This window comes from Lissotriton helveticus, chromosome 6, assembly GCF_964261635.1.
Source record: "Lissotriton helveticus chromosome 6, aLisHel1.1, whole genome shotgun sequence".
NCBI lineage: Eukaryota > Metazoa > Chordata > Amphibia > Caudata > Salamandridae > Lissotriton > Lissotriton helveticus.
In genome coordinates this window covers 601,067,910-601,090,319 of record NC_136067.1, presented here as the reverse complement: position 1 = coordinate 601,090,319, position 22,410 = coordinate 601,067,910, and the positions used below count along the sequence as shown (strand labels likewise).

At 45.0% G+C, this 22,410-nt stretch overlaps 1 protein-coding gene across 1 annotated transcript in view; it reads right to left on the bottom strand.

Annotated features, from left to right (window-relative positions):
- Positions 1-22,410, bottom strand: part of LOC144762793 (CD109 antigen-like) — a 1,211,849-nt gene that overhangs the window by 1,087,572 nt on the left and 101,867 nt on the right. Inside the window, exon 4 of the mRNA XM_078648063.1 lies at positions 10,973-11,203. Coding sequence (XP_078504189.1) covers positions 10,973-11,203 — 231 coding nt within the window. The remainder of the gene's footprint in view (positions 1-10,972; positions 11,204-22,410) is intronic.

The window sequence follows — 22,410 nt, the reverse complement described above, 5'->3', positions numbered from 1 at the left end:
AATACTGTCTTAAATACCTTTGAGACCCCATTGGTATCAGAAATATTTAAGATTTCATTCAGGATTTCTGCGAAATGTAAGGGGGAATTAGTCGATAACAATGAACGTATCTCTGCAGTCGTCCTTGCGACTTGTAGATCATACGTTTCTTTTGATGACGTGAGCCTTGTAGGCGTCTGAAGAAGCACTGTTTTCATTCTGCTTAAAGTATCTATTCGAATAGAAGTAATTTTCAAGTTGGGCCATGCCCTTGCCTCCCTGTCTGGAAAGGAGCTGGGGAACAATAAGCGTCCACAGCACTTGACCTTCGCAGTCGTAGTTACGAGATAAGGAGTCCCGGGCATAAGACTACAACATCTGCGATCTACAATTAGAATGTAACTCCCATTATAGAGTCTTTGAAAGAATGGTTCTATCTCTGTTGCAGGTGCGCCTTGCTGGTGACATGAAAGGTTGTATGAATTCCCTTCACAGGCTCCATGCAAACTAATTCCGTTACACAGAAGCGTGCCGCTTAGTGACATCGCACAATTATTGCCACTAAGAAACACTTTCTGTCCTTTATTACTGACACATGCATGTGAATAGGGCAGGTTCCATGTTGTTTTAATGTACCCCTTTCCCAATTTCTCGTACATGCCAGCCTGTATATATTTTTGGCAGTATTGAAACCTGAAGGTTGAGATTGGAATATTTATTATCCCATGTATTATCCATTCACTGACAGGTCGTTCTGACATTGTCACTGGTAATCTTTCGAGTTTTTCAATGCTCAAGATTGTATAATCAGCACCCTTTTGTGCCATACTGATTTGTCTATCAGTAAGGTTAAAGATTTGGAATAGTGACGTTGTGTTGATTAAACGCCAAGGCACATATCCTGAACGCATAGTTTGTAACGTCCAGCCAAGCTGTACAATAGAACGCAATTGAGACTGACCGTGTTGTAATAACAGTAAGTCTTGCGATAATATGTCGATTGCTGAAGACACAATGCTGTCCAAAGAAAAAATTCTGGAGGACAGAGTCATTAACCCATTGTCCACTACAGAAAGTGATTTTTCCAAATTAATACGGTCAATTTCCCGTATTCTCTCTGCTGTTTCAATTTGAGTAACCTTCCAGGCCTCATTGTATGCTGCATATACAGAGGCTGCTATGAAACGTTTCTGACGCTGTTTGCGTGGTCCCAAAATGAAATCACGCAAGTCAGCACCATCAGTAAGTAAAGTTAGGTGTTGCTTAATTTCTGTCAGTGTGGAAGTTTGTAGCCACTGAAGGCATAATTTGCCCACACTGTAGGTGGTTATTATCCCTGGGTGATGTCTTTGGGGATATCTAGGGTCTGGCCTGGTCATTTTGAACCCCTGTGTTTTGTTCAGGAATCTGTCTTGACAGTTATTAGTATCTGTGGGCCAGATCAACCACTGTTTCCAATCTGGATGTGTTCTGTTTTGGTTTAATACATAATTTACGTCTATCTCTTCATCTATAGTGCTATTGCTGTACATTGTTGGTTTTGGAATAGACGGTTTATTTAAGTCTTTGATTTTGGCTAGGCCAAGACAGGTAGTTTGTTGAACAGTGTCGTTTAAAAATATCATTTGTTCTGGGATCATGCAGGCTCTAAACAAAGATTCTATACCCTGTACTTGCCATTCTTTTGTACCCCAAACACTTTTCAATTCCACATTTTTGTCCCAATAATCAAAACCAAAAGTATTCATTTGTTCAAAAAATGAGTCCGAATATATCAATTTTGTGTTTGTTATCATGGTCTTAGTTCCTGTTTGTTTGACAATTTGAAATAAAATGCTTCAGCATTACTTATGTTAAAACCTGAAAAGTATGAATATTTGTCATAGAAGGTTCTTGAGCTTCCTTTTGGAGGGGTTGCACAATGTTCCCATTGATTATAATTTAAAACATTTCTAGGTTGTGCAGATCTATGTAGAAAATGGTTACCATAGTGGTTATAACAGTACATACTATCATAATTTGTAGAACCCTGCAAATAATCATGTTTGGTAAATTTAGCAGACATTACTAAGTCAGACATCATATTATTAATGCTTTCGAAGTCCCAATCATCAGCAAATGAGCTTGGTTTTGCAAAGTCACTCAATGAGATCTTAATTTGGTGTGGATATTTCAGGATTTCGACCGGACCATAAATTTCATAGTCAGTGTTGTCCCAGGCTACCCCACCCAGTATCGAATTGGCTGTGAAGTTGACTGAAGAAAGTTCTCTTTTCTCGACGTGTGACGATGTGTGTGGTTTGAGGATCAAGTTGATTTTCTGACTTGCTGTGTCCATTTTAGCATATTTTCCCTCAATGAAGCGTCCCAAAGTAAGTACCATGATGAGCCAAAGTATGAGGATAAATGCACCAAAACCCACCCAAAATTCGATCCATGGAGAAATCAGATATGTTTCTTTCAGTTGTTTCAAAAGTTCTTTAGCTTTATCTTTAAAGGTTTTTGATGATGTCTGTGTCTTTGATTCACTGAAGCCTTCAGAGGAATCATCGAAGTTTATGAAGTAGCCGGATGCAGTTCTGTCAATTGTTCCAATTGCTTCAGGATTACTGTTTCCTGCATTTTCGCTTGGTACTTCATTGTAGATTGGTGTGTCTCTGCCAAAAGTTTTTATTTGGGTTTTCAGAGGTCTGAGTTCTATTGCATTGTTGCATAGTCCTTGTTGTTCTTCTGTAGGCGTTTCGAATGTGATGAGCCTCTTCGTTAGGACCTCTGTACTGGTAGCAAACCTTGGTGTTCGACTACTTATTGGGAGTCCACTTGGCCTACTGTTTGTTATCGGCCACATGATTGTGGTTTTACCAGGTCGATGGATACAACTCGGTTCTCCTTTTTACCAGCAAGTGGCGGTAGTACAACAGATCTTGTCCCGTTGATAGACAAGACAGGAACTGCTTTCCTGTAAGAAGGCCCAAATTCCTTCTTTACCGCGATCTTTTCCCTGACTAGATCCCCGACTTTTGGAATCCAGACAGGTCTTGCTGGGACAGGTGGTTCTTCAGTGGTTGTTGGCTGTTGTTTCAACTTTATGTTGCTCAGGTCTTTTCTTGTTTTGTTTAAGTCCTGCAAAATAGCCAAACGGTCTTTGATATCAAAGCTTTTTTCTTTCACCACTGAAGTCTGACTATCAATGTCAGAGATCAACATCCTAGTTCCAAATAATAATTCGTACGCACTGAATCCCTTCAGAGAATTTCTTGGCAAGTTATTTAGACTACGTTGGACACTTATTAGATGTTTGACCCACCCAGCTCCCGAACCTAATATCCTTTCCGTTATAGATTGCTTTATGCCTTGGTTTTTTCTTTACACCATCCCGTATCCCTCAGGAAGGAAGTGAGAAGATTCCCGCTGTGCTATGCTCATTTGGCCATGTTTCCCATCAGGCTGGAGGGCTAGAGTGAAAACAATGGTCAAACGTAGCATGCTCTTAGCGTATATGCCATTTAGACTCGCAAATCTTTGTATAACAGTCCAGACGTCAGCCGAGTGCTGGTGATCTACATTATAAGTGGAAACTAGCCTGTATATGTTAATCGCAAGCCTTCCTTTTTACTCTTGATTTTTTCTGGAGTAAAACGACGAGGTATTAAACTGTTTCTCTCCCCACTGCGATCTCTGTTGCAGTTTGGGCAGTTTTTTACAAACATGGTGTGACGCAGGCTCATGCCTGGCCACCAGTACCGTGATTGTAATTCTTCCAGAGAATCTTTTAGTTTGAGGTGTCTGAGACCCTCGCCCATATGTGCGTCTGCGATTAACAAGTTTCTCCTGTCCATGTTTGGAATCACTCTATCCCCCACTCCAGGGATTCGAGCAAAAGGGACGGAGTTTGCATCGATTATGTATGTATAATTGAGTGGATAGTTGATCGGTAGCGCTGAGCAGTCGCCTTTTGATGACGTTTTCACCGCCAGCACTGTTTCACCGTCAATGTATTTTAATGTACGCTTTTTTCGAACTACGGGAGCCGATTTAGTGGCTGCCGCTGCGGCTGTGTCAGCCAATGAATTCCCTGCAACGTGAACGCCATCACGCTGATGACTCAGTGAGTGTGTCACGTGAGCCCTTGGTAGCTCTTTTTGTAAAAGAGCTATTTGTTCCCAGAGCAGTTTCTGCTTTATTGGTGCATCTGTGTCATCTTTGTAACCTTTTTGAATCCATGTCTGCAAATCCTTGTTATATGATTTGACGGAGTCCACTTGGCCTACTGTTTGTTATCGGCCACATGATTGTGGTTTTACCAGGTCGATGGATACAACTCGGTTCTCCTTTTTACCAGCAAGTGGCGGTAGTACAACAGATCTTGTCCCGTTGATAGACAAGACAGGAACTGCTTTCCTGTAAGAAGGCCCAAATTCCTTCTTTACCGCGATCTTTTCCCTGACTAGATCCCCGACTTTTGGAATCCAGACAGGTCTTGCTGGGACAGGTGGTTCTTCAGTGGTTGTTGGCTGTTGTTTCAACTTTATGTTGCTCAGGTCTTTTCTTGTTTTGTTTAAGTCCTGCAAAATAGCCAAACGGTCTTTGATATCAAAGCTTTTTTCTTTCACCACTGAAGTCTGACTATCAATGTCAGAGATCAACATCCTAGTTCCAAATAATAATTCGTACGCACTGAATCCCTTCAGAGAATTTCTTGGCAAGTTATTTAGACTACGTTGGACACTTATTAGATGTTTGACCCACCCAGCTCCCGAACCTAATATCCTTTCCGTTATAGATTGCTTTATGCCTTGGTTTTTTCTTTACACCATCCCGTATCCCTCAGGAAGGAAGTGAGAAGATTCCCGCTGTGCTATGCTCATTTGGCCATGTTTCCCATCAGGCTGGAGGGCTAGAGTGAAAACAATGGTCAAACGTAGCATGCTCTTAGCGTATATGCCATTTAGACTCGCAAATCTTTGTATAACAGTCCAGACGTCAGCCGAGTGCTGGTGATCTACATTATAAGTGGAAACTAGCCTGTATATGTTAATCGCAAGCCTTCCTTTTTACTCTTGATTTTTTCTGGAGTAAAACGACGAGGTATTAAACTGTTTCTCTCCCCACTGCGATCTCTGTTGCAGTTTGGGCAGTTTTTTACAAACATGGTGTGACGCAGGCTCATGCCTGGCCACCAGTACCGTGATTGTAATTCTTCCAGAGAATCTTTTAGTTTGAGGTGTCTGAGACCCTCGCCCATATGTGCGTCTGCGATTAACAAGTTTCTCCTGTCCATGTTTGGAATCACTCTATCCCCCACTCCAGGGATTCGAGCAAAAGGGACGGAGTTTGCATCGATTATGTATGTATAATTGAGTGGATGGTTGATCGGTAGCGCTGAGCAGTCGCCTTTTGATGACGTTTTCACCGCCAGCACTGTTTCACCGTCAATGTATTTTAATGTACGCTTTTTTCGAACTACGGGAGCCGATTTAGTGGCTGCCGCTGCGGCTGTGTCAGCCAATGAATTCCCTGCAACGTGAACGCCATCACGCTGATGACTCAGTGAGTGTGTCACGTGAGCCCTTGGTAGCTCTTTTTGTAAAAGAGCTATTTGTTCCCAGAGCAGTTTCTGCTTTATTGGTGCATCTGTGTCATCTTTGTAACCTTTTTGAATCCATGTCTGCAAATCCTTGTTATATGATTTGACGCAGTAATATGAATCTGACACTATAAGTGTCGGGAATTCGCGATCCGCATTATCTAGCGCCATTTTCAATGCTAGTATTTCAGTTTGTTGTTCTGAATTAGTTTCTACTGAGTGTGTTTTTGTTAATAGAGGTTTTAGTTTACCTCCGCGCCACACTTCTTTTGTAATCCCACATGTGGGGTTGTATGCCTGTTCTCCCCAAACGGGGGGTTGAGCATGTCCGTCTGTATAAATTACACAGGCGTAATGTCGTAAAGGCAGAATGTCGATTGGCAGAGGGAATGTTTTCTCATATTCTAGATTTTTTAATTCTTCTAGTTCTGGATCAAAGTAGTAGTATACTTTGTCCGTTGTAATTGAGTTCACCCATTGTATCCATTCCGGATTCAGTTTTGATGTTGGTAAATTACACGGTGTTGTTAGTGCCTCAAAGGCTGATTCTGCTGTTCTGACTGTGACATGTCTACCGTCAGCTTGATCTTTTTCTCTAGCTATTGCGGTTTGAACAGCATGAACAATTTTTTCTATAATGCTGAACTTCTTTTCAGCTTCTGTGTACAAGTGTGATTTGAATGCAATTGGTACCTTTTCTCCCTCATTAGAGGTCAGGTATGTGAATCCGCATCTCCCTGGGATGACTCGAATCACAAGATTGCGTGTATTATCACGTGTTTCTAATTTTGTTTTAATTAGCATGTCTGTTTGTAAGGATCTCAAAATTTCTGTGTGTGTTTGAGTCCAATTGGATCTTTTAAAATCTGGTTTTATCAGATCATAAAGGGGTTTGACCCTTTCTGCGTAATTTGCAATGTATGTTCTTCCGAAATTTAGGAAGCCTAGAATCGACTGTAGGTTTTTTAGTGTTCTAGGTGCTTGGATTACGGCACATTTCTCTAGGAAATTGTCAGCCAGGCTTTTGCCTTCACTTGATAATTCATATCCTAAGAACAGGACTGTCAGATGGGCAATTCTGGATTTTTTAAAGTTGAATTTGTAACCCTCTGCTGCGAACCCAAGTATTATGGTGTTCACTCTCTTCAAGTGAGTCTCCAAGTCATCATCTGTTAAGTAAATGTCGTCGACATAAGATAATGCTTCATCATCATATATTTGTAGTAATTCTGTTACTCTCGCTGAGAATACTCCCGGGCTGTTCTTGTACCCCTGGGCTAACCGACAGAATTGTTTTTGAGTGCCATTTATTGAGAACGCAGACAAATATCTGCTCTCTGGTGCTATGTTTTGACAAAAGAATCCATTAGTGATGTCTAATGTTGTTTTGTATTTTTTGCGCACTATGTTATTCATTAGTGCAGCACTATGCGAATTTTGCACTGCAAAAGTTTTGCAACATGTGTTAAGGTGTCGGTAATCCAAAACTAGACGATATGAATTGTCTGGTTTGGAGACCGGAAACAAAGGGTTGTTCATTTGTGAGGTGCAAGTTTCAATCGCCCCCTGGTATTCTAGCTGATCTAGTATTTCTTTTACCTGTTTTTTAGCTTCTTGCTTAATTGGGTACTGCCTTTGTGCAGTAGGTTGTGATTTTAACTGGATTTTGTGAGGAGGAGAGTCCTCATCCCATCCCACGTGATTTTTATATAAAGCAGGAGCTAGAGCCACTGCCCACTTTCTAGCAAGTGTGTATTTTTTATGAATTGGGATATGATTTGAGAAGGCAGGCATAATTACTTCTTCGCCATGAGGGCAATCCCTGACAAACTCTGGTGGCCAGTCTTTTTCAGCTAGAAGGATATCATAGCCCTTGGAGAGATTATCCCAAAATAGTCCCCTTATTTTTCTAGTCTTATCTCCCTCTATACGTAATGTTATTTCGTATATTTTGTGAGGTTTGCTAACTCTGGTGTCTGCAGTTTCCACTTGAAGATATTCATTCGTGTCCATTGTCTCCAGATGATTCATAAGGACTTTGCGAGCTATGCTCACTTCTGCTGCGCTGTCTAGCATTGTCTGAGCCCATTCCCCGTTTTTCAGTTGTGTCCTCAGAATTCTCGGCATTGTTAACTATTTTAATGCTGGCTACCTTCTTCTTTGGAAATTGTAATTTCTTTTTTAGCTGAGCAGGTTCCTTGTCTTTGGACTTGGCGTGCTCTTCTCTTTGTTCTGATCATCCTCTTCTTTCCGATTTCTGCGAGGAAGTCTGAAAAGATTGAGAGGGACGTGTATCAATGTCTTGATATCTATCAGGCTTTTTTATATTATCCCTATTTCTAAGGTTATATCTTTTCCCAGAGGGGTCACTCTGGGGTGACCTGTGTCTTTGGTTCGGAGATTTCTCTCTTCGCCTAGGAGACCTTCCTCTGGACTGGAATTTCTTTTCTTTGGGATTGGATTGTTTGTTTCCATCCCAGCTCTTTTTCTGTGATGTTGAATTATTATTAAAAAATATTTTTTCAGGACTTTCAATTAGTTGTGGTTTTACTGGTATTCCACCTAAACTATCTCTACCTAGTTCCTCATAGGATTTTTCTATGATTCTGGCAATTTCAGCTGGTTGGTCTGCTATATCTGTTTCCTTTAACCTCTGGCGGATCGCCACATTTGCTGCTTCTCCTTTTATGTTGGCTAATAATATAGCCGAGACCTGCTTGAAGTCTTTTAGTAATTTCATACCAAGAGTTAAAGCGGGTTCTGGACCGTATTCGTCTTGAATTTGTTTTAGCACATCTGGTATTACCGAAATGCATGGAACACCGTGCGTTTTTGTGTAGATGGAAGCAAAGACTGTACCCCAAGTGTCACAGTCCTCAATGTGTGGTGCGATTCCCATTGGAAGACAGATAGTCAGAATCCTGTGCTTTTCTAGCGGGGTGGTGTCTGGAAACACCGCCTCTATTTGGGTGATTTTCTGCGCTAGCCAGAATGGTATTTGTTCCCGTTTAGCCGGTACTTTACCTAGGCAGGACTGGATGTTCTGTGGTGTAATTTTATTTGTGTTCCCCTGGTGAGGGGTCAGCTGTGGGAGTTTAATTGCTGGCTGAATTGTTGAAGTCCGCATCACATACTGGACTAATTGTCTATGTATTTTTATTAATTGTTTTAGCTGTGTTAATAGGTTAGCTGCAGACATCCCGTCGATGTCTGGATTTGGTGTGTATCCGGCTAGGACCGGCCACGTTGCTCCTGGTCTACCTAAAGGACCGAGCCTGGTGATGTGATTATTATGTTTTAGGGCGCCATCAAATAAGAGCAAATGCTCTTGAAATTTGAGTGGTACTTCCACCTCCTCGAAAGGAGTGTACGTTTCAGGAGGTTCCTCTATTTTGTAATAGTGGAAGTACTTTGTTACAGGATTTGCTGCTGGAAAATTTATCCATGAATAGTATACCTCTGTCTGCCGATATTAGTGTGCCTCAATTACGAATATGACTGTAACACCTCTAGGTGTCAGTCCATTTTCTATAAGTTTTATGGTTATAGATTTCCTTTTAATGACCGGGATGAGTATTATATCCGGGTCCGCTTCCTGTATGGTAGCATCAGCTGCTGCGAGTTCAGTTGCTAATCTAACTGCCTCTCTTTCTTCATCACTGTCTACCATTTTACCGACAGGATGGTTATTTTGTTTGTTTGCAGATCAGGTTTCTTATGGAAACAAAGATTAGATGCACAATATTTTGGAACAGTGTATCCTTCAACGTTGACTATACCAAGAACCATACATAGGAGTTCCCTCCTGCGAGGTCTGGCGGATATGACCTTTTACCCACTCCAGACGTCTTTGGAGTATTATGGGAGAAAGGGGTCTGAGTGAGAAAGCACGACTGAGTTACTTTAAATGTCTTACGTTAGTTTTATCGCCCTTTCCAAACGCGTTGGGCGCCATGTAGTGTAGTTCCTATTATCCCAATAGGCTCTGCGCATTGGAATAATACCTTCAATAGTAAAGGCCTAGACCAGACGTTAACTAGGTCTACTACTGATGATATTAGACTTAAAGTTTTGGGTTTGCCAGCTAGCTCAGAGTTCACTAGAAACTTTTTCGAATGTTCAGGAAGGAATTAACTTCCCTGATTAGACAAGAAGGGATTTAGTTTCTGACAACCATAGAACATGACAACTTTGCTCTCCCCTAATCAAGAGTGTATCTCGAGAGTCGTGTGAACAAAAGGCAATTTATTTTACTCAGTCAGTACGTGCATTCTTAGTCTCATCAGAATGTAGAGAAAAGGAAGAGACGGGCGTGTTCAATAAAAAGGTGTTATTTATTGATCAGTCTCTTTTCTCATACAAGAGAAATGGATCGATATTATTGCAATACTTATAGTTAAGTAAAGTGCATACATTAAAAGCAATAGTATGAAGTAATACTGTAAAAACATTGATATGGTTTCTAAGCCATAAGATGTTTTAAAATGAATAAAATATATTACATACACATATACATTTGACTAAACGTACTCAACTGGTGTTTCTAAATACGCCTACCCCGTGTACCTGACCTAAGCCTAATACGTGGGCGGGAATAGAAAGTTACAGTTTAAGTTAAGTTTGTTTTTGCCAAGTGAATACCTAAAGAATTCTCTGCGAGGGGTTGTTCAGTTCTGTACCTGGAATTAAGGATGAATGAGGGATGGTATCTCTCTCTCTGGTCTCGATATTCCAGGCTGCCTGCGAGGGCTACCCGGAAGCGCCGGTGCTGGATTTCTCGGCAGGAGAAAGCAGCGCGTCTCGTTCTCAGCGCGTCAGGAAGGCGGGGCTGTGCCAGCGGGGTCTGCTCTGCTCTGGGCTTCGGCAAGTATGGCTGCTCCGTCTCGTCACCACCGCGTGTGTTTGCATAGGGCAATATCGGTAATATTTATACCTTTAAGGTGCCGAGATTGACGTAAGGATGGACATAGATACGTCAATAAGGATGTCATACGACTTGCTCGTTAGCACATTCTTTTGCTGAAGTTCTCGGTGAAATCAAAACAATGGCCGCAGGGTTTTGCCCAGGTTGTCATAGGTTTGATTTGTTATGAGAACTCCGTATGCCTTATCAGGGGCTGGAGGAATATCGCTTGTCTAATTAGATCGCAAGCGTTATGACCTAATCGATAACACGTTCCTGTGCCGTAGTGTGACTGCGTCAGATAACGGTATCTGCATCATGGGGGTTTTCTGCCTCATGGGCTGACTGCGAGTTAACTTGTTGGTTTGTTTAACCAGAATAGGGTCAGGAATAGGGAGATCGATTCAGAACCTATAGGAATACATCACAGGATGCTACATAACACATTTTTACACTAAATAGACACTCCCGCACATTCTGCTCAGATATCTGCAGACACTTACCAGAACAACAATGTCGATTGGGCCATGGAATGGTTTTAGGTCTTCGTCGAGGCAGACTGTTCTGAATTTTACACTCTGCCCGGGCTTGTACGAAGACTTATTTAACTCAATAAATATTGAGACTCGTTTGGACTTCAGTAACAGGTAGGTTTCTGTGGTGAAATATGTTACATTCTCTGCTGATCCGGTGAAAACCAAGGAATATACAGGAACTGTGGAATTCTCAGGAATCTGGTGATAAACAATTAACAAAACAATATTAAAGTTTGACTTTTACAGAAATACAGGAGAATATTTACAATATATGTGTGGCTCTATAAAGAAATAAAACAGCATAGAGACGGTTCAAAAGGAGGCCTAATTATTCAACTATACATTTTAAATATTTTATCAAAAAGTCCCCTAAAAGTAAAAGTTACAAATTGTCCTTACACGTCGTAGCTATAGGAAGCTTCTTTCATGGTGCATAGTTGCATGTCCGAGGTCATAATTCTACTATTTACCAAAACTGACTACTAGTAATAATAAGGATGGTGAAAAACAAGATATTATGTGGCAAAAAAACTAATGGCAGCAAGCAAATAGGATCCAAACTGATTTCCAAGAAAACATTATCGCATACCATGCCTAACGAACCCTACAATGTGCAACTTTGTAAGTGTTAATAGTTTGACCGGAATAATTATGCCCAATTATTTGCTAATTCATACTAGTTAACTCATACCTATTACTACCTCCAAAAGGTTTGGTAACTGATGCACAAGTCCATTTTTTGGATGTAAACCCTTTGATTTACAAAATCACAGGGTTTATTACTATAAAATGGCTTCTGCTATCCACTGAACCCCTTTTGTGAGGAGGTAAAGCTTTTCACATTTTCAAAATGGGTTTGCTGACAAGTTCTGAATCACAATAAGGAATGGTCGTAAAAGGGGTGTTCGATCCTAACTGTGTTTTGAGATGTATTAATGTTTTATGACTGTAATTATGATTGCAAACTATTGAGAAATTGCCAACTCCTCCGTGGATGTGGTAACCCATTTGCCGTGGGCAACCTGTCCCCATTGAACAGCTTCCTCTTCATGTTGACCAAGGGAAAGGGAGAGCAGGCAACAGTCCAGAGGACTGCTTCCTACACCCCCTGGTGTGCCCACAAAATGGAGAGAAAAATTATTTAAGGAACCTAGATTGCTTTAAAGGAAACAAGTGGCACTTTTGAGAATGCTTTCTTAGGGATGGTGGTCCTGCCGTTTCTTATAGCCCACCATCCCTCTGTTTGTGGCCAATAAAAGAAGGTCGTAAATAGCGACTTGTCTAGTTCATTTTCATAAACTAGGGTATTTTATGATCCCCTGAACTTGCAGATTTTGATGCACAACCTATTATTTGTTGGGGGCGCTGGAGAACCTGGCCGCAAGATGGTCGCCATTTAGGGAGGATCTGACTAAATAAACCGAGGCATCGAAATGGAAAACACCTGTGGATTGTATCTCCCACGCTCCGCTGTATGATCGAGCCTGTTGACCCTCAAACTGGTGAATAGAACATACATAGTGTGGTATGAGGCGGTGAGGCCTTGGCACGAGACCATGCTACCAATACAGACCCGTTTGAGGAAATTGCAGATTGGCGGCCCGGACTGCTGCTGCTAAGTGGAGCACCACTGATGCTTCTCGCCTCCCTTGCTGTGTCCCCATCCCAGCTGTGGGGAGGACTGGGAGTGCTCTCCGTCGCACTACAGCCTTTGGGCTACCAGCCTGGTAAGTGGCGTGGTGACCTGTTAGCGTACTGGAGCCAGGATAGCTTGACTGAAGTGGCGTAGTGAGCACGGGACCCACGTCTGGGCATACCCTTCCCACATAGGGCGAACAGCAAAACACACAAGGTGATGGACGGAATGTTGCACATTGGCAAAACATTCACCCCGAGTCATAGATCTGGGTTTAATCCATCGTTATTTTGCTCACCACACCAACCCAGTTCAGGCATGGCCATATGCAAATCAGTCTTGACCCTGGGCCTCGAGGGAACAGTCCAGCCCGAACCACCAAGCCATGTCTTCCCTGGACCGGAATCTAGCATCCTAGGACCGGTTTCTGGCTATCGCCCGTCATCAGCCAGGATAGCTTGACTCCAGTGGCGTAGTTAGCACGGGACCCACATCTGGGGATATCCTTCCGACATAGGGCGAACAGCAACACACACAAAAAAACGATGGATTTAGGCCCAGATCTCTGTACTGGGGTGAATGTATGACATGGTTCTGCATTCTGTCCATCAACTGTTGTTTTTGCATTTGTCACCCCGAGTGGGACGGGTATGCTCTTCATGCCACTGGAATCAAGCTATCCTGGCTGATGAGGGCTGAAAGCCCGAAACCGGTCCTAGGATGCTTGTTTTCAGTCCAGGGAGGACCTTGCTTGGCAGTTCGGGCTGGACTGTTCCCATGGGGCAAAGGGTCAAGAATGATTTGCATATGGCTGGGTTCAAACTGGAATGGCATGTTGAGCAAAAGAAACGATGGATTTATGCCCCGATCTCTGTACTGGGGTGAATGTATGGCATTGTTCTGCATTCTGTCCATCAACTGTTGTTTTTGCGTTTCTTATAGCCCACCATCCCTCTGTTGTGGTCAATCAAAGTAGGTCGTAAATAGCGACCTATCTAATTCATTTTCGTAAACCAGGGTATTTTATGATCCCCTGAAACTGCAGATTTTGATGCACAACCTATTATTTCATGGGAGCGCTAGAGAGCCTGGCCGCAAGATGGTCGCCATTTAGGGAGGCTCTGCCTATATAAACCGAGGCATCGGACTGGAAAACACCTGTGGATTGGATCTCCCACACTCCGCTGTATGATCGAGCCTCTTTGACCCTCAAACTGGTGAATAGAGCATACATAGTGTGGTATGAGGCGGTGAGGCCTTGGCATGAGACCGTGCTACCAATACTGACCCATTTGAGGAAATTGCAGATTGGCGGCCCGGACTGCTGCTGCTAAGTGGAGCGCCGCTGATGCTTCTCGCCTCCCTTGCTGTGTCCCCATCCCAGCTGTGGGGAGGACTGGGAGTGCTCACTGTCGCACTGCGGGCTTGGGGCTACCAGCCTCGTAAGCGGTGTGGTGACCCGATAGCGTACTGGAGGCGCGCAGCAGCCGGCGGGGTCAAGTTGCTGTGCAGAGGTGAGCCGCCCTGCAGATCCGGAGTGGGACGAGCCCTGACTGTATCTGTTGCTGAGAGCGGAGGCGGGTGGCAGCTGCTGGCCAGGTGCAGCAAGATATGGACTGGACGAGCTGGTGGCAGGGGTTCGAGAGCCCCTGGGCTCAGGGCGTACCACTGACGTAGCGGGTTGCCTCTGCGGCCCAGGCCCCTGGGCTGCATTTGTGGGCTAGATAGAGAGACAGACCACCCTATGAGGGAGAGTGATTGACGGACTCCCAGGTGGGAAGGCATTTGCAGGCCGTGGGCGCATTGTGGAAGCAGCCTTGGACCGTGCTACTGGGTGTGCCATCCTGTAGACTACTACCACTATCCCAAGTTGGCATGTGTAATCAGCAGCTTATGATCTTAAATAGCAAACCATCTGAAGTGGCGCCCCATATGCATTGAACGGGGGTTAGCTCCCTGCCTACACTAATAAATGTACCACAACACATGTGCTGGGAGGTGCTCCATGGTATTTACACTGTCCATTAGGATTACCTTCCTCCGCACCTATCTGGTCGCCACAGAATCCCTGTGAACTGTTGTACAATTGGGCCTGACCTACTCCCGCGCTGTCTGCTGCTGACATCAGGGCCTGCCTATTGACTGAGAATTGTCCTATGTTGTTCCGGGTCCCCTGATACCCCTGTGATCTCATTAACCTAGCTCTACTACAGCTTGTGGATGCTGGCTGTACCCTGTGATTGGTGTGTGTCTAACACTGGGATCCTGAAGAGGATCCTGCACAGATGACAGGTGCCCAGCCTGATTGTGCCCCCCAGGAGCTGCAGTGTGGTGTGGTGTGGTAGACTAATTGGAGAGGCACGCCCTTGGTGGCATAGACTGCCTGTGACCCGTAGGTCTGCGGATCAGACTGAGATAAGACTGTGGATGAGGTCACCCACTGACACAGCCATACACCGACTAATTATCAGCAGTTGAAATATAAGACTTTAGCAGGGGAACACATGAGGGCCAGGCTACAACACAAGCTCTATGAAATGGGGATAGGGCAGGGAAACTACTTGTATGGTTGGAGAAAAGGGAGCAAGGATAGAGATGGGCACCTGGGTTGACCCTCAACAGGACACAGCATATTTCAGACCCATAAGAAATAGCAAACGTGTTCACGGATCACCTGTAGAAAGTATATACCTCCTCAACAACATACACGACAGAAGATTCCCGTCAATTACTAGAAGATATCCTTTTGCCTACTGTTGGAAATGGCCCTTTTTGCAGGGTTATCCCCAAACATTTTGCTTCTTCCTCCTTTATTTTTCCTGATCTGGGGTTGTTGGCAATAGGACTCTGGGCAATTTAACAATGCTGTTCAGTGCTAAAGTGCATATGCTTTCTGTATAAACTGTTATTGTGATTGGTTATCCATGATTGGCATATTTGTTTTACTAGTAGGTCCCTAGTAAAGTGCACTGAGTGTGCCAGGGCTGGTGATTCAAATGCTACTAGTGGGCCTGCAGCACTGATTGTGCCACCCACATGAGTAGCCCTAAAATGGTGTCTCAGGCCTGCCACTGCAGCGCCTATGTGCAGTTGCTAACTGCCAAGTTGACCTGACCAGTGTCCACACTGGCCAGGCCTAACCCTTCCCTTTCTGTACACATTGGACACCCCTATGGAAAGCCCAAGGTACCCCCCCCCCCCCGGGCAGAGTGCAGTGTATGTTAAAGGTAGAGCATGTACTAGTGTGTGTGACATGCTCTGGTAGTGAATTACAGCCATTTTCGTTTTTCACTATTCAAAGGCTATCTTGCCCATAGGGTATAATGGGGAATGCTGTGTATAATGTTTACCTGCCTATCTTCCCATAGGAGCAAGATAGAAAATTGAAGTTTGGTATCCCTGAACTCAGAATTTAATAAGACATCTTTTAGGAAGGATGTTTTTTAAATCATGTGTTTGAAAGCGGCACTGTTGGAAAGTGGCTGCTTTCTTGTCTGACCTGTCTCTGTGCCTTTGGCTGTTTGTGAATTAATTGTCTGGTTTGTGAGTGACATGGCTGGGGGATTCCAGGAGACAGAATGAGTCCACCCAGAGGTGAATAGAGAGATCTGCTTCTAGATGGGATGGAGGATTTGCACCTGGGACCTGAATAGGACTGTGCCTGCCCCCTACAGTGCTGGCTCCACCCCCTGTGGTGCGTCTGATGTCTCTGCTCTGCACTGTGTAAGGAAAGAAGGAGTCATGTAAACAGGGTGCTCCAGAACTGGGTTTGACCCGGGCTCAGAGCCCTCCTGCACAAATGAAGCAAATACTTTTTTTTTTGTTTAAATTTGTTTTATTGTTTTCAGAACAAGACAAGTACATTGTATTTCTTGTAAATGCCCACAAGATTACATTAAAGGCAGACTGTAATACCCGCAGTTCGTATATACAACTAGCAGCCCGTCCCGACGTTGTCCGGGTATGAATTGCTGCCGGCCAGTAGTATATTGTTTTGAAGGATTTCGTTTTGATAGCAATTCTTATCTGTGACAGGCCTGTGAAACGCTCCGATTCACAGTGCACTGCTGATGCACTTAAGAGTGCGCGTTCAGTAGTGTGTGAACTCGAGTTTCCCTACTTTATTTTTCCTTGCAATATTATATAGCACGAACTCGACAACATGGCATGAGCACAATTTACATTACAGAAAAACACATTCATTTGTGGTAGGCACGGGGAGACAAAGCGATTTGCCTGGAATCACAGGATGTTGAGCTGATGCCGAGATTCGAACGTAGCTCCCCAGCTCTAAAGTTCGCAATTCTAGAACTTGTGGCGGGAGGTGTGTCTAAAAGTGTATGTCGGTGCTGGCCATCAATGAGAGAGACCTGTGCATTTTTCAAATGGGTGGTGAAAAAAATATGAGTATGTTGCTGGAGATGTGGGCCGCCGTGCCACCAATGTACTTACCGGGGAGGGTAAACACCCATTATTCCGCAACTTTCTTTCCGCATACCATCACTTCGCATACTTTCATTTCGAAAGTACCATGACTCCGCAATGCCATTATAACGCATGGCATTACATTTTATATGCTTTTACCACGCATACATTTACAACGAAATTCGTTGTAAATACATTAACGGTAAAAGCATGTTTTTTTTAATGTTTGTATGGGTATAGGGGTATATGTTTTGGGGAACTGAGGTATATGTTTTGGGGTGTTTGGGTATTTTAAGGGTTCGGATATAGTTGTGGGTTATGGGGTACAGGGGTAGTTTTAGGGTTTAGGGATAGGTATGGGTTTTGGGGTACAGGAGTATTTTTAGGGTTCAGGGCTAGGTTTGGGTTTTGGGGTATAGGGGTATTTCTAGGGTTCAGGGGTAGGTTTGGGTTTTGGGGTACAGGGGTATTTTAAGGGTTCAGGGCTAGGTTTGGGTTTTGGCGTACAGGGTTATTTTTAGGGTTCAGGGCTAGGTTTGGGTTTTGGGGTACAGGGGTATTTTAGGGTTCAGGGTAGGTTTGGGTTTTGGGGTACAGGGGTATTTTAAGGGTTCAGGGCTAGGTTTAGGTTTTGAGGTACAGGAGTATTTAAGGGTTATGGGGTGGTTTTGGGGTACAGTGGTATTTTTAGGGTTCAGGGCTATGTTTGGGTTTTGGGGTACAGGGGTATTTTTAGGGTTCAGGGGTAGGTTTGGGTTTTGAGGTACAGGGGTATTTATAGGGTTCAGGGCTAGGTTTGGGTTTTGGGGTACAGGGGTATTTTTAGGGTTTAGGTATAGGTTTGGGTTTTGGGGTACAGGGTATATTTATAGGGTTAAGATGGATTAGTATTTAAGGGTGTTGGGGTATTTTAAGGAGTAAGGGTGGGTTATGATTATGGGGTGCAGAGGTATTTAAAGGGAGCAGGGTGGGATTAGCACACAATATGAGACATGGCATGAAGGGCGGAACGTACCACACGCCCCCAGCGTTTGTCACGCCCCCAGCACACGCCCACAGCACAGCGCAGACACGCCCAAAAGGGACTACTTTGCTGACACGGTTCTTTTACCTTTTAAATGTATATGGTGGGCGTCTGCATAGCCTATGTCCTTCTGCTGCAACTGCCCTTTCCAACGCTGTATTGGGTGTTGTGATTGGTGTTGTGGTTCCTGAGATTACCCGCCTCAAAGGTTTGGGCTCTCTTTTTATTATATTAGTATAGATAACATTGTATGTGTAAGCCTGTTGGAGCGGCAAGTGTCCTTGAATACCATCTTGGTTTTGACTCGCGTCTCGTAGCTCGGGTCTCCTGTGAGAACAAACAATTGCAACAAAAACTCGCCCCCACCCCAACCAGTGTGCCGTGCCCTGTGTCTGTATAATTTACAAAAAGGGGGGTGGTGATGGACAGAGTATCTGAGTTAATCAGAACACTCCTACCCAGTCAACAGATCAGGGCTTGATCCATCACCGTTTTTTAGCTCACTGCACCATCCCAGTTCAGAACCTGGCTATATGCAAATTAGTCTGTCCCTGGCCCAGTGCATCATGGGAACAGGGCGGACCAAACTACCAAGCCAATTCTTCACTGGAAAGGAAACAAGCTTCCGGGGACCGGTTTCTGGCATTACAGCCGTCTTCGGCCCGGCTTGCTTGAATCCTGAGTGTGCAATGAGCAAGGGACTCATGTCTGAGCATACCCTTCCACACTCATGGTGGCCAAAATAATTTACAAAAAGTATCATCACCACCCCCCTTTTCTGAATCACTGTGTCTGTATAAGACACTAGCAGCCCGTCCCGACGTTGTCCGGGGATGAATGAGAGTGTGATTCACGCTGGTAGTTTGAGTGCTTTGAGGCCCCGCCTGAGCCACGGACTAAATTTCAATTGTGAAGTGGCTTTTATCGTGTGGTACGCTGCCTACCTTGAGTCTCCGCCGGAGCCGTTGTAGCGTGAATGGCACGCTGAGTGAATGGCGCACTTGTGCACCCCTTTATTTTATTTTTTGTGCAGCCCCCTCTGACAAAGCTGACGGCCAGAAAGGAGTAAAGGTTTGTATTTGTTTCCAATTTGCAACGCAGTATGGCAAGGTCCGTGAATGCGACGCACGTTGGTGTTTGGAGACGGCCATGTCAGAAGTCAGCAGAATGCGAAGTTGGAGCGTGAATGTGCGCGCACATTGCTTGTGAAAGCCGTGGCCCTTTTAAAAAAAAAATTGTCCAGCCCCCTCTGACAACGCTGACGCCCACAAAGGTTGCGCCGCACTATATATGAGTAATGCCGCCTGAATGTCAATGGGCGTGAATGCGGCGCACCTTGGTGTTTGGAGACGGTTGTGTGATAACTGAGCACAACGCCAAGGTAGAGCGTGAATGGTCGCGCACATTGCTTGTGAAATCCGCGCTACTGAACTCCGCGGCCATTTTTTTTTTAATTTGGTCCACACCCCTCTGACAACGCTGCACGCTCACAAAGGACTAATGTGATGTGTACTTTGACACGCCCACGCCTACTTTTTATTTGTGCCACGCCCCTCTGACAACGCTGCACGCCCACAAAGGAATAATGCGAAGTGTACTTTGACACATCCACGCCAACGCCCACAATGGACTACTTTACCCCTAAGGTTCTTTGACCTTTGTAATGTATATGGTGGGCAGCTGTATAGCCTATGTCCATCTGCTGCAACTCCCCTTTACAATGCTGTATCAGGTGTTGTGATTGGTGCTGTACTTCTTGAGCTTACCCGCCCCAAAGGTTTCAGCTCTCTCTTTATAATAGTAGTATAGAATAGATTATTTGAAGGAGACTCATGGTTTCTGTGGTCCGGGCTCAGCTTCAGACTGTTGTGCCTTGGTGAGGCGCAGTAAGCAAAGGTACTTTGGGCATGTTATTTCGTTAAATACCTGCGATAAGAGAGATAAGATCGGCTGCCAGACTGAGTGGAAAGAAGCTGTGGATTGCGTAAGCGTAGCTTGGGTGCGCTCCATACCCAGCGTGTACCAGAGTTTATGTAGCCAACCAGTGTGTGTGGGGCGTGTAGATGTGCCCCAGAGGGATAGGATATGTTGGGAGGCCGCCTGCATTGCCAGGCTGATCTGCCGTCCTCTACGGTATTTCAGCTGGAATGTAAGTATGTTTGGGAGCCCCAGAAGTGTATATGCGGGGAATCGTGGGATTTCGGTGTCAAAGTAAGCGTCAATGTCATTGAGGACTGATGTCCAATAGGCCGAGACCTCCCTGCAGTCCCAGAGAAGATGCGTCAAGGTACCGTCCTCGCCGCAGCCTCTCCAACAAGTCGAGCTACGTGGCGGGTTAACTTTATGCAGTCTGACCAGGGTCAGGTACCAATAAATTGCCAGTTTCATGGCCTTCTCTCTACCTGCTGTGTTCCTCGCGGTGTGGTGGGTCCTATAATATATAGATTGCCATTCCCGGGTCGTGAGGGGTTGTCCCAATTCCGCCTCCCAGCATCGCAGGCCGGCGGAACGGCATGTATCAGGAGGTGAGGAGATCATCTTGTAGAGATCTGTGATTAATTTGCGAACTGACTCTTTGGTGAATAGCCATTTTTCAAATGTTGTCCTTTTCCTAGCTACAAGGGGGACAATGTCAGGGTGTGTTAACCAGTGGCGGAGTCAAAAGTATTGGAAGCATTGTGGAGCGGCAATGTCGTAAAACTGTGGTAATGCGGTGAACAGTATGAATCCCTCTAGGTCAAAGAGATGAGCCGCTGATTTGCAGGTAGACCTGCGCCATTGTGGGAACATGTGGGTATCCATCCCTGGGGCAAAGTCAGGATTGTCAAACAAGGGCGTGAGCGGTGACGGGAATGTTGTACGTTCTCTTTTAGTGGCCATTGAATCCCATACGCGTAACACCGTGTCAGTTATGGGTGATTTCTGAAGATATCTAGGCCTGTTTACTCGGTGGAGGAATGGTATTTTCCAAAGCGAGGTCTGCGCCATTGCCCTATCCTGAAAGACTCATCTCTTTTCGGACTCTGGCCTGTAGCATTCCACGAGATACCTCAGTTGTGTCACCTAGAAGTATTGCTGTAGGTTAGGGATCCCCAAGACCCCCCTCGTCAGGCGCTCGAAGGGACAAGCCTCTGCGCATCCACGGCCTCTTCCCATCCCAGATAAAGTGTTGTATTGCCTCCTGTAGTGTCTTGATGCTGCCCGCGGAGGGAGTTGACGGGATGGCCTGAAAAATGTATAGTAGTTTGGGGAGTGCGGTCATCTTTACCGCTGGTATTCGCCCCAGTAAGGATAGTGGCTGTTTCCGCCACCTTCTAAGGTCCCCCTGGAGCTGCAAGGTAATATTAGAGTAGTTCAGAGTGACCGTTTGCTCTGTGGATGGGGTGAGGAGGATCTCCAGTTATGGGAGTTGCGTTTGAACCAGCAGTCCCCTACTGTACAAGGTAGGCTCGTGTGCGGTGTGGGAATTGCAGCCGAGCGGTAAGATCATCGACTTCCCCCTGTTCATCTTAAGGCCTGACACCCGTCCGAAAGCCTCCACTTCTTCTAAGAAGGCTAGCACTGACCGTGCAGGGTCGTCCAGCATGCCAAGATGTCGTGGGCGTAGAGGCTAATTGTGTGCGGTTATCCCCCAAAAGTGGAGTTGCGAATGTTTGCGTTAGCGGTTCAACCTAGAGCGCGAAGAGGAGGGGCAAGAGCGGGCCCCCATGTCTAGGTCCTCGCTGGATTTTGAAGGGTTTTGAGCCTAACCCATTGATGCGGATACGTGCCTGCGGTCGATGGTAACAGCTTGCAACTCAAGCTCTGAAGCGTTCCCCGATACCGAAGTGAACCAGGATCTTCTCGAGAAAGCCCCAGTCCACCCTGTCAAACGCTTTCTCAGCATCTATTGACAGGAGCACGGAGTCCGACTGCACGAAGTGGGTTTTATCGATTAAGTGGAGAATACGTTTAGTATTGTCGCTGCATTGTCTACACGTGATAAAACCCGATTGATCCAGTTCAATAATACCCAGTAGACGTGGACCAAGCCAGGAGGCGAGTATCCCCGTGAAAAGAATGAGGTCGAAGTTGAGTAAAGAGATCGGCCTATAGGCTGCGCAATGGGTGGCGTATTTGCCTGGTTTAGGCAACACTATTATGTCATCCTCCAGCATATCAGGAGGAATGGAGCCAGGCCCTTGGAATGAATAAAAAATGTTGGTTAGTATCGGCGCGATTAGGGGGCAACATTTTTTGTAAAAACCAGAGGAGAAGCCATCTAGGCCAGGTGCTTTAAGGGGATTGAGGCGAGAGATTGCGCTAATCAACTCCTCAATC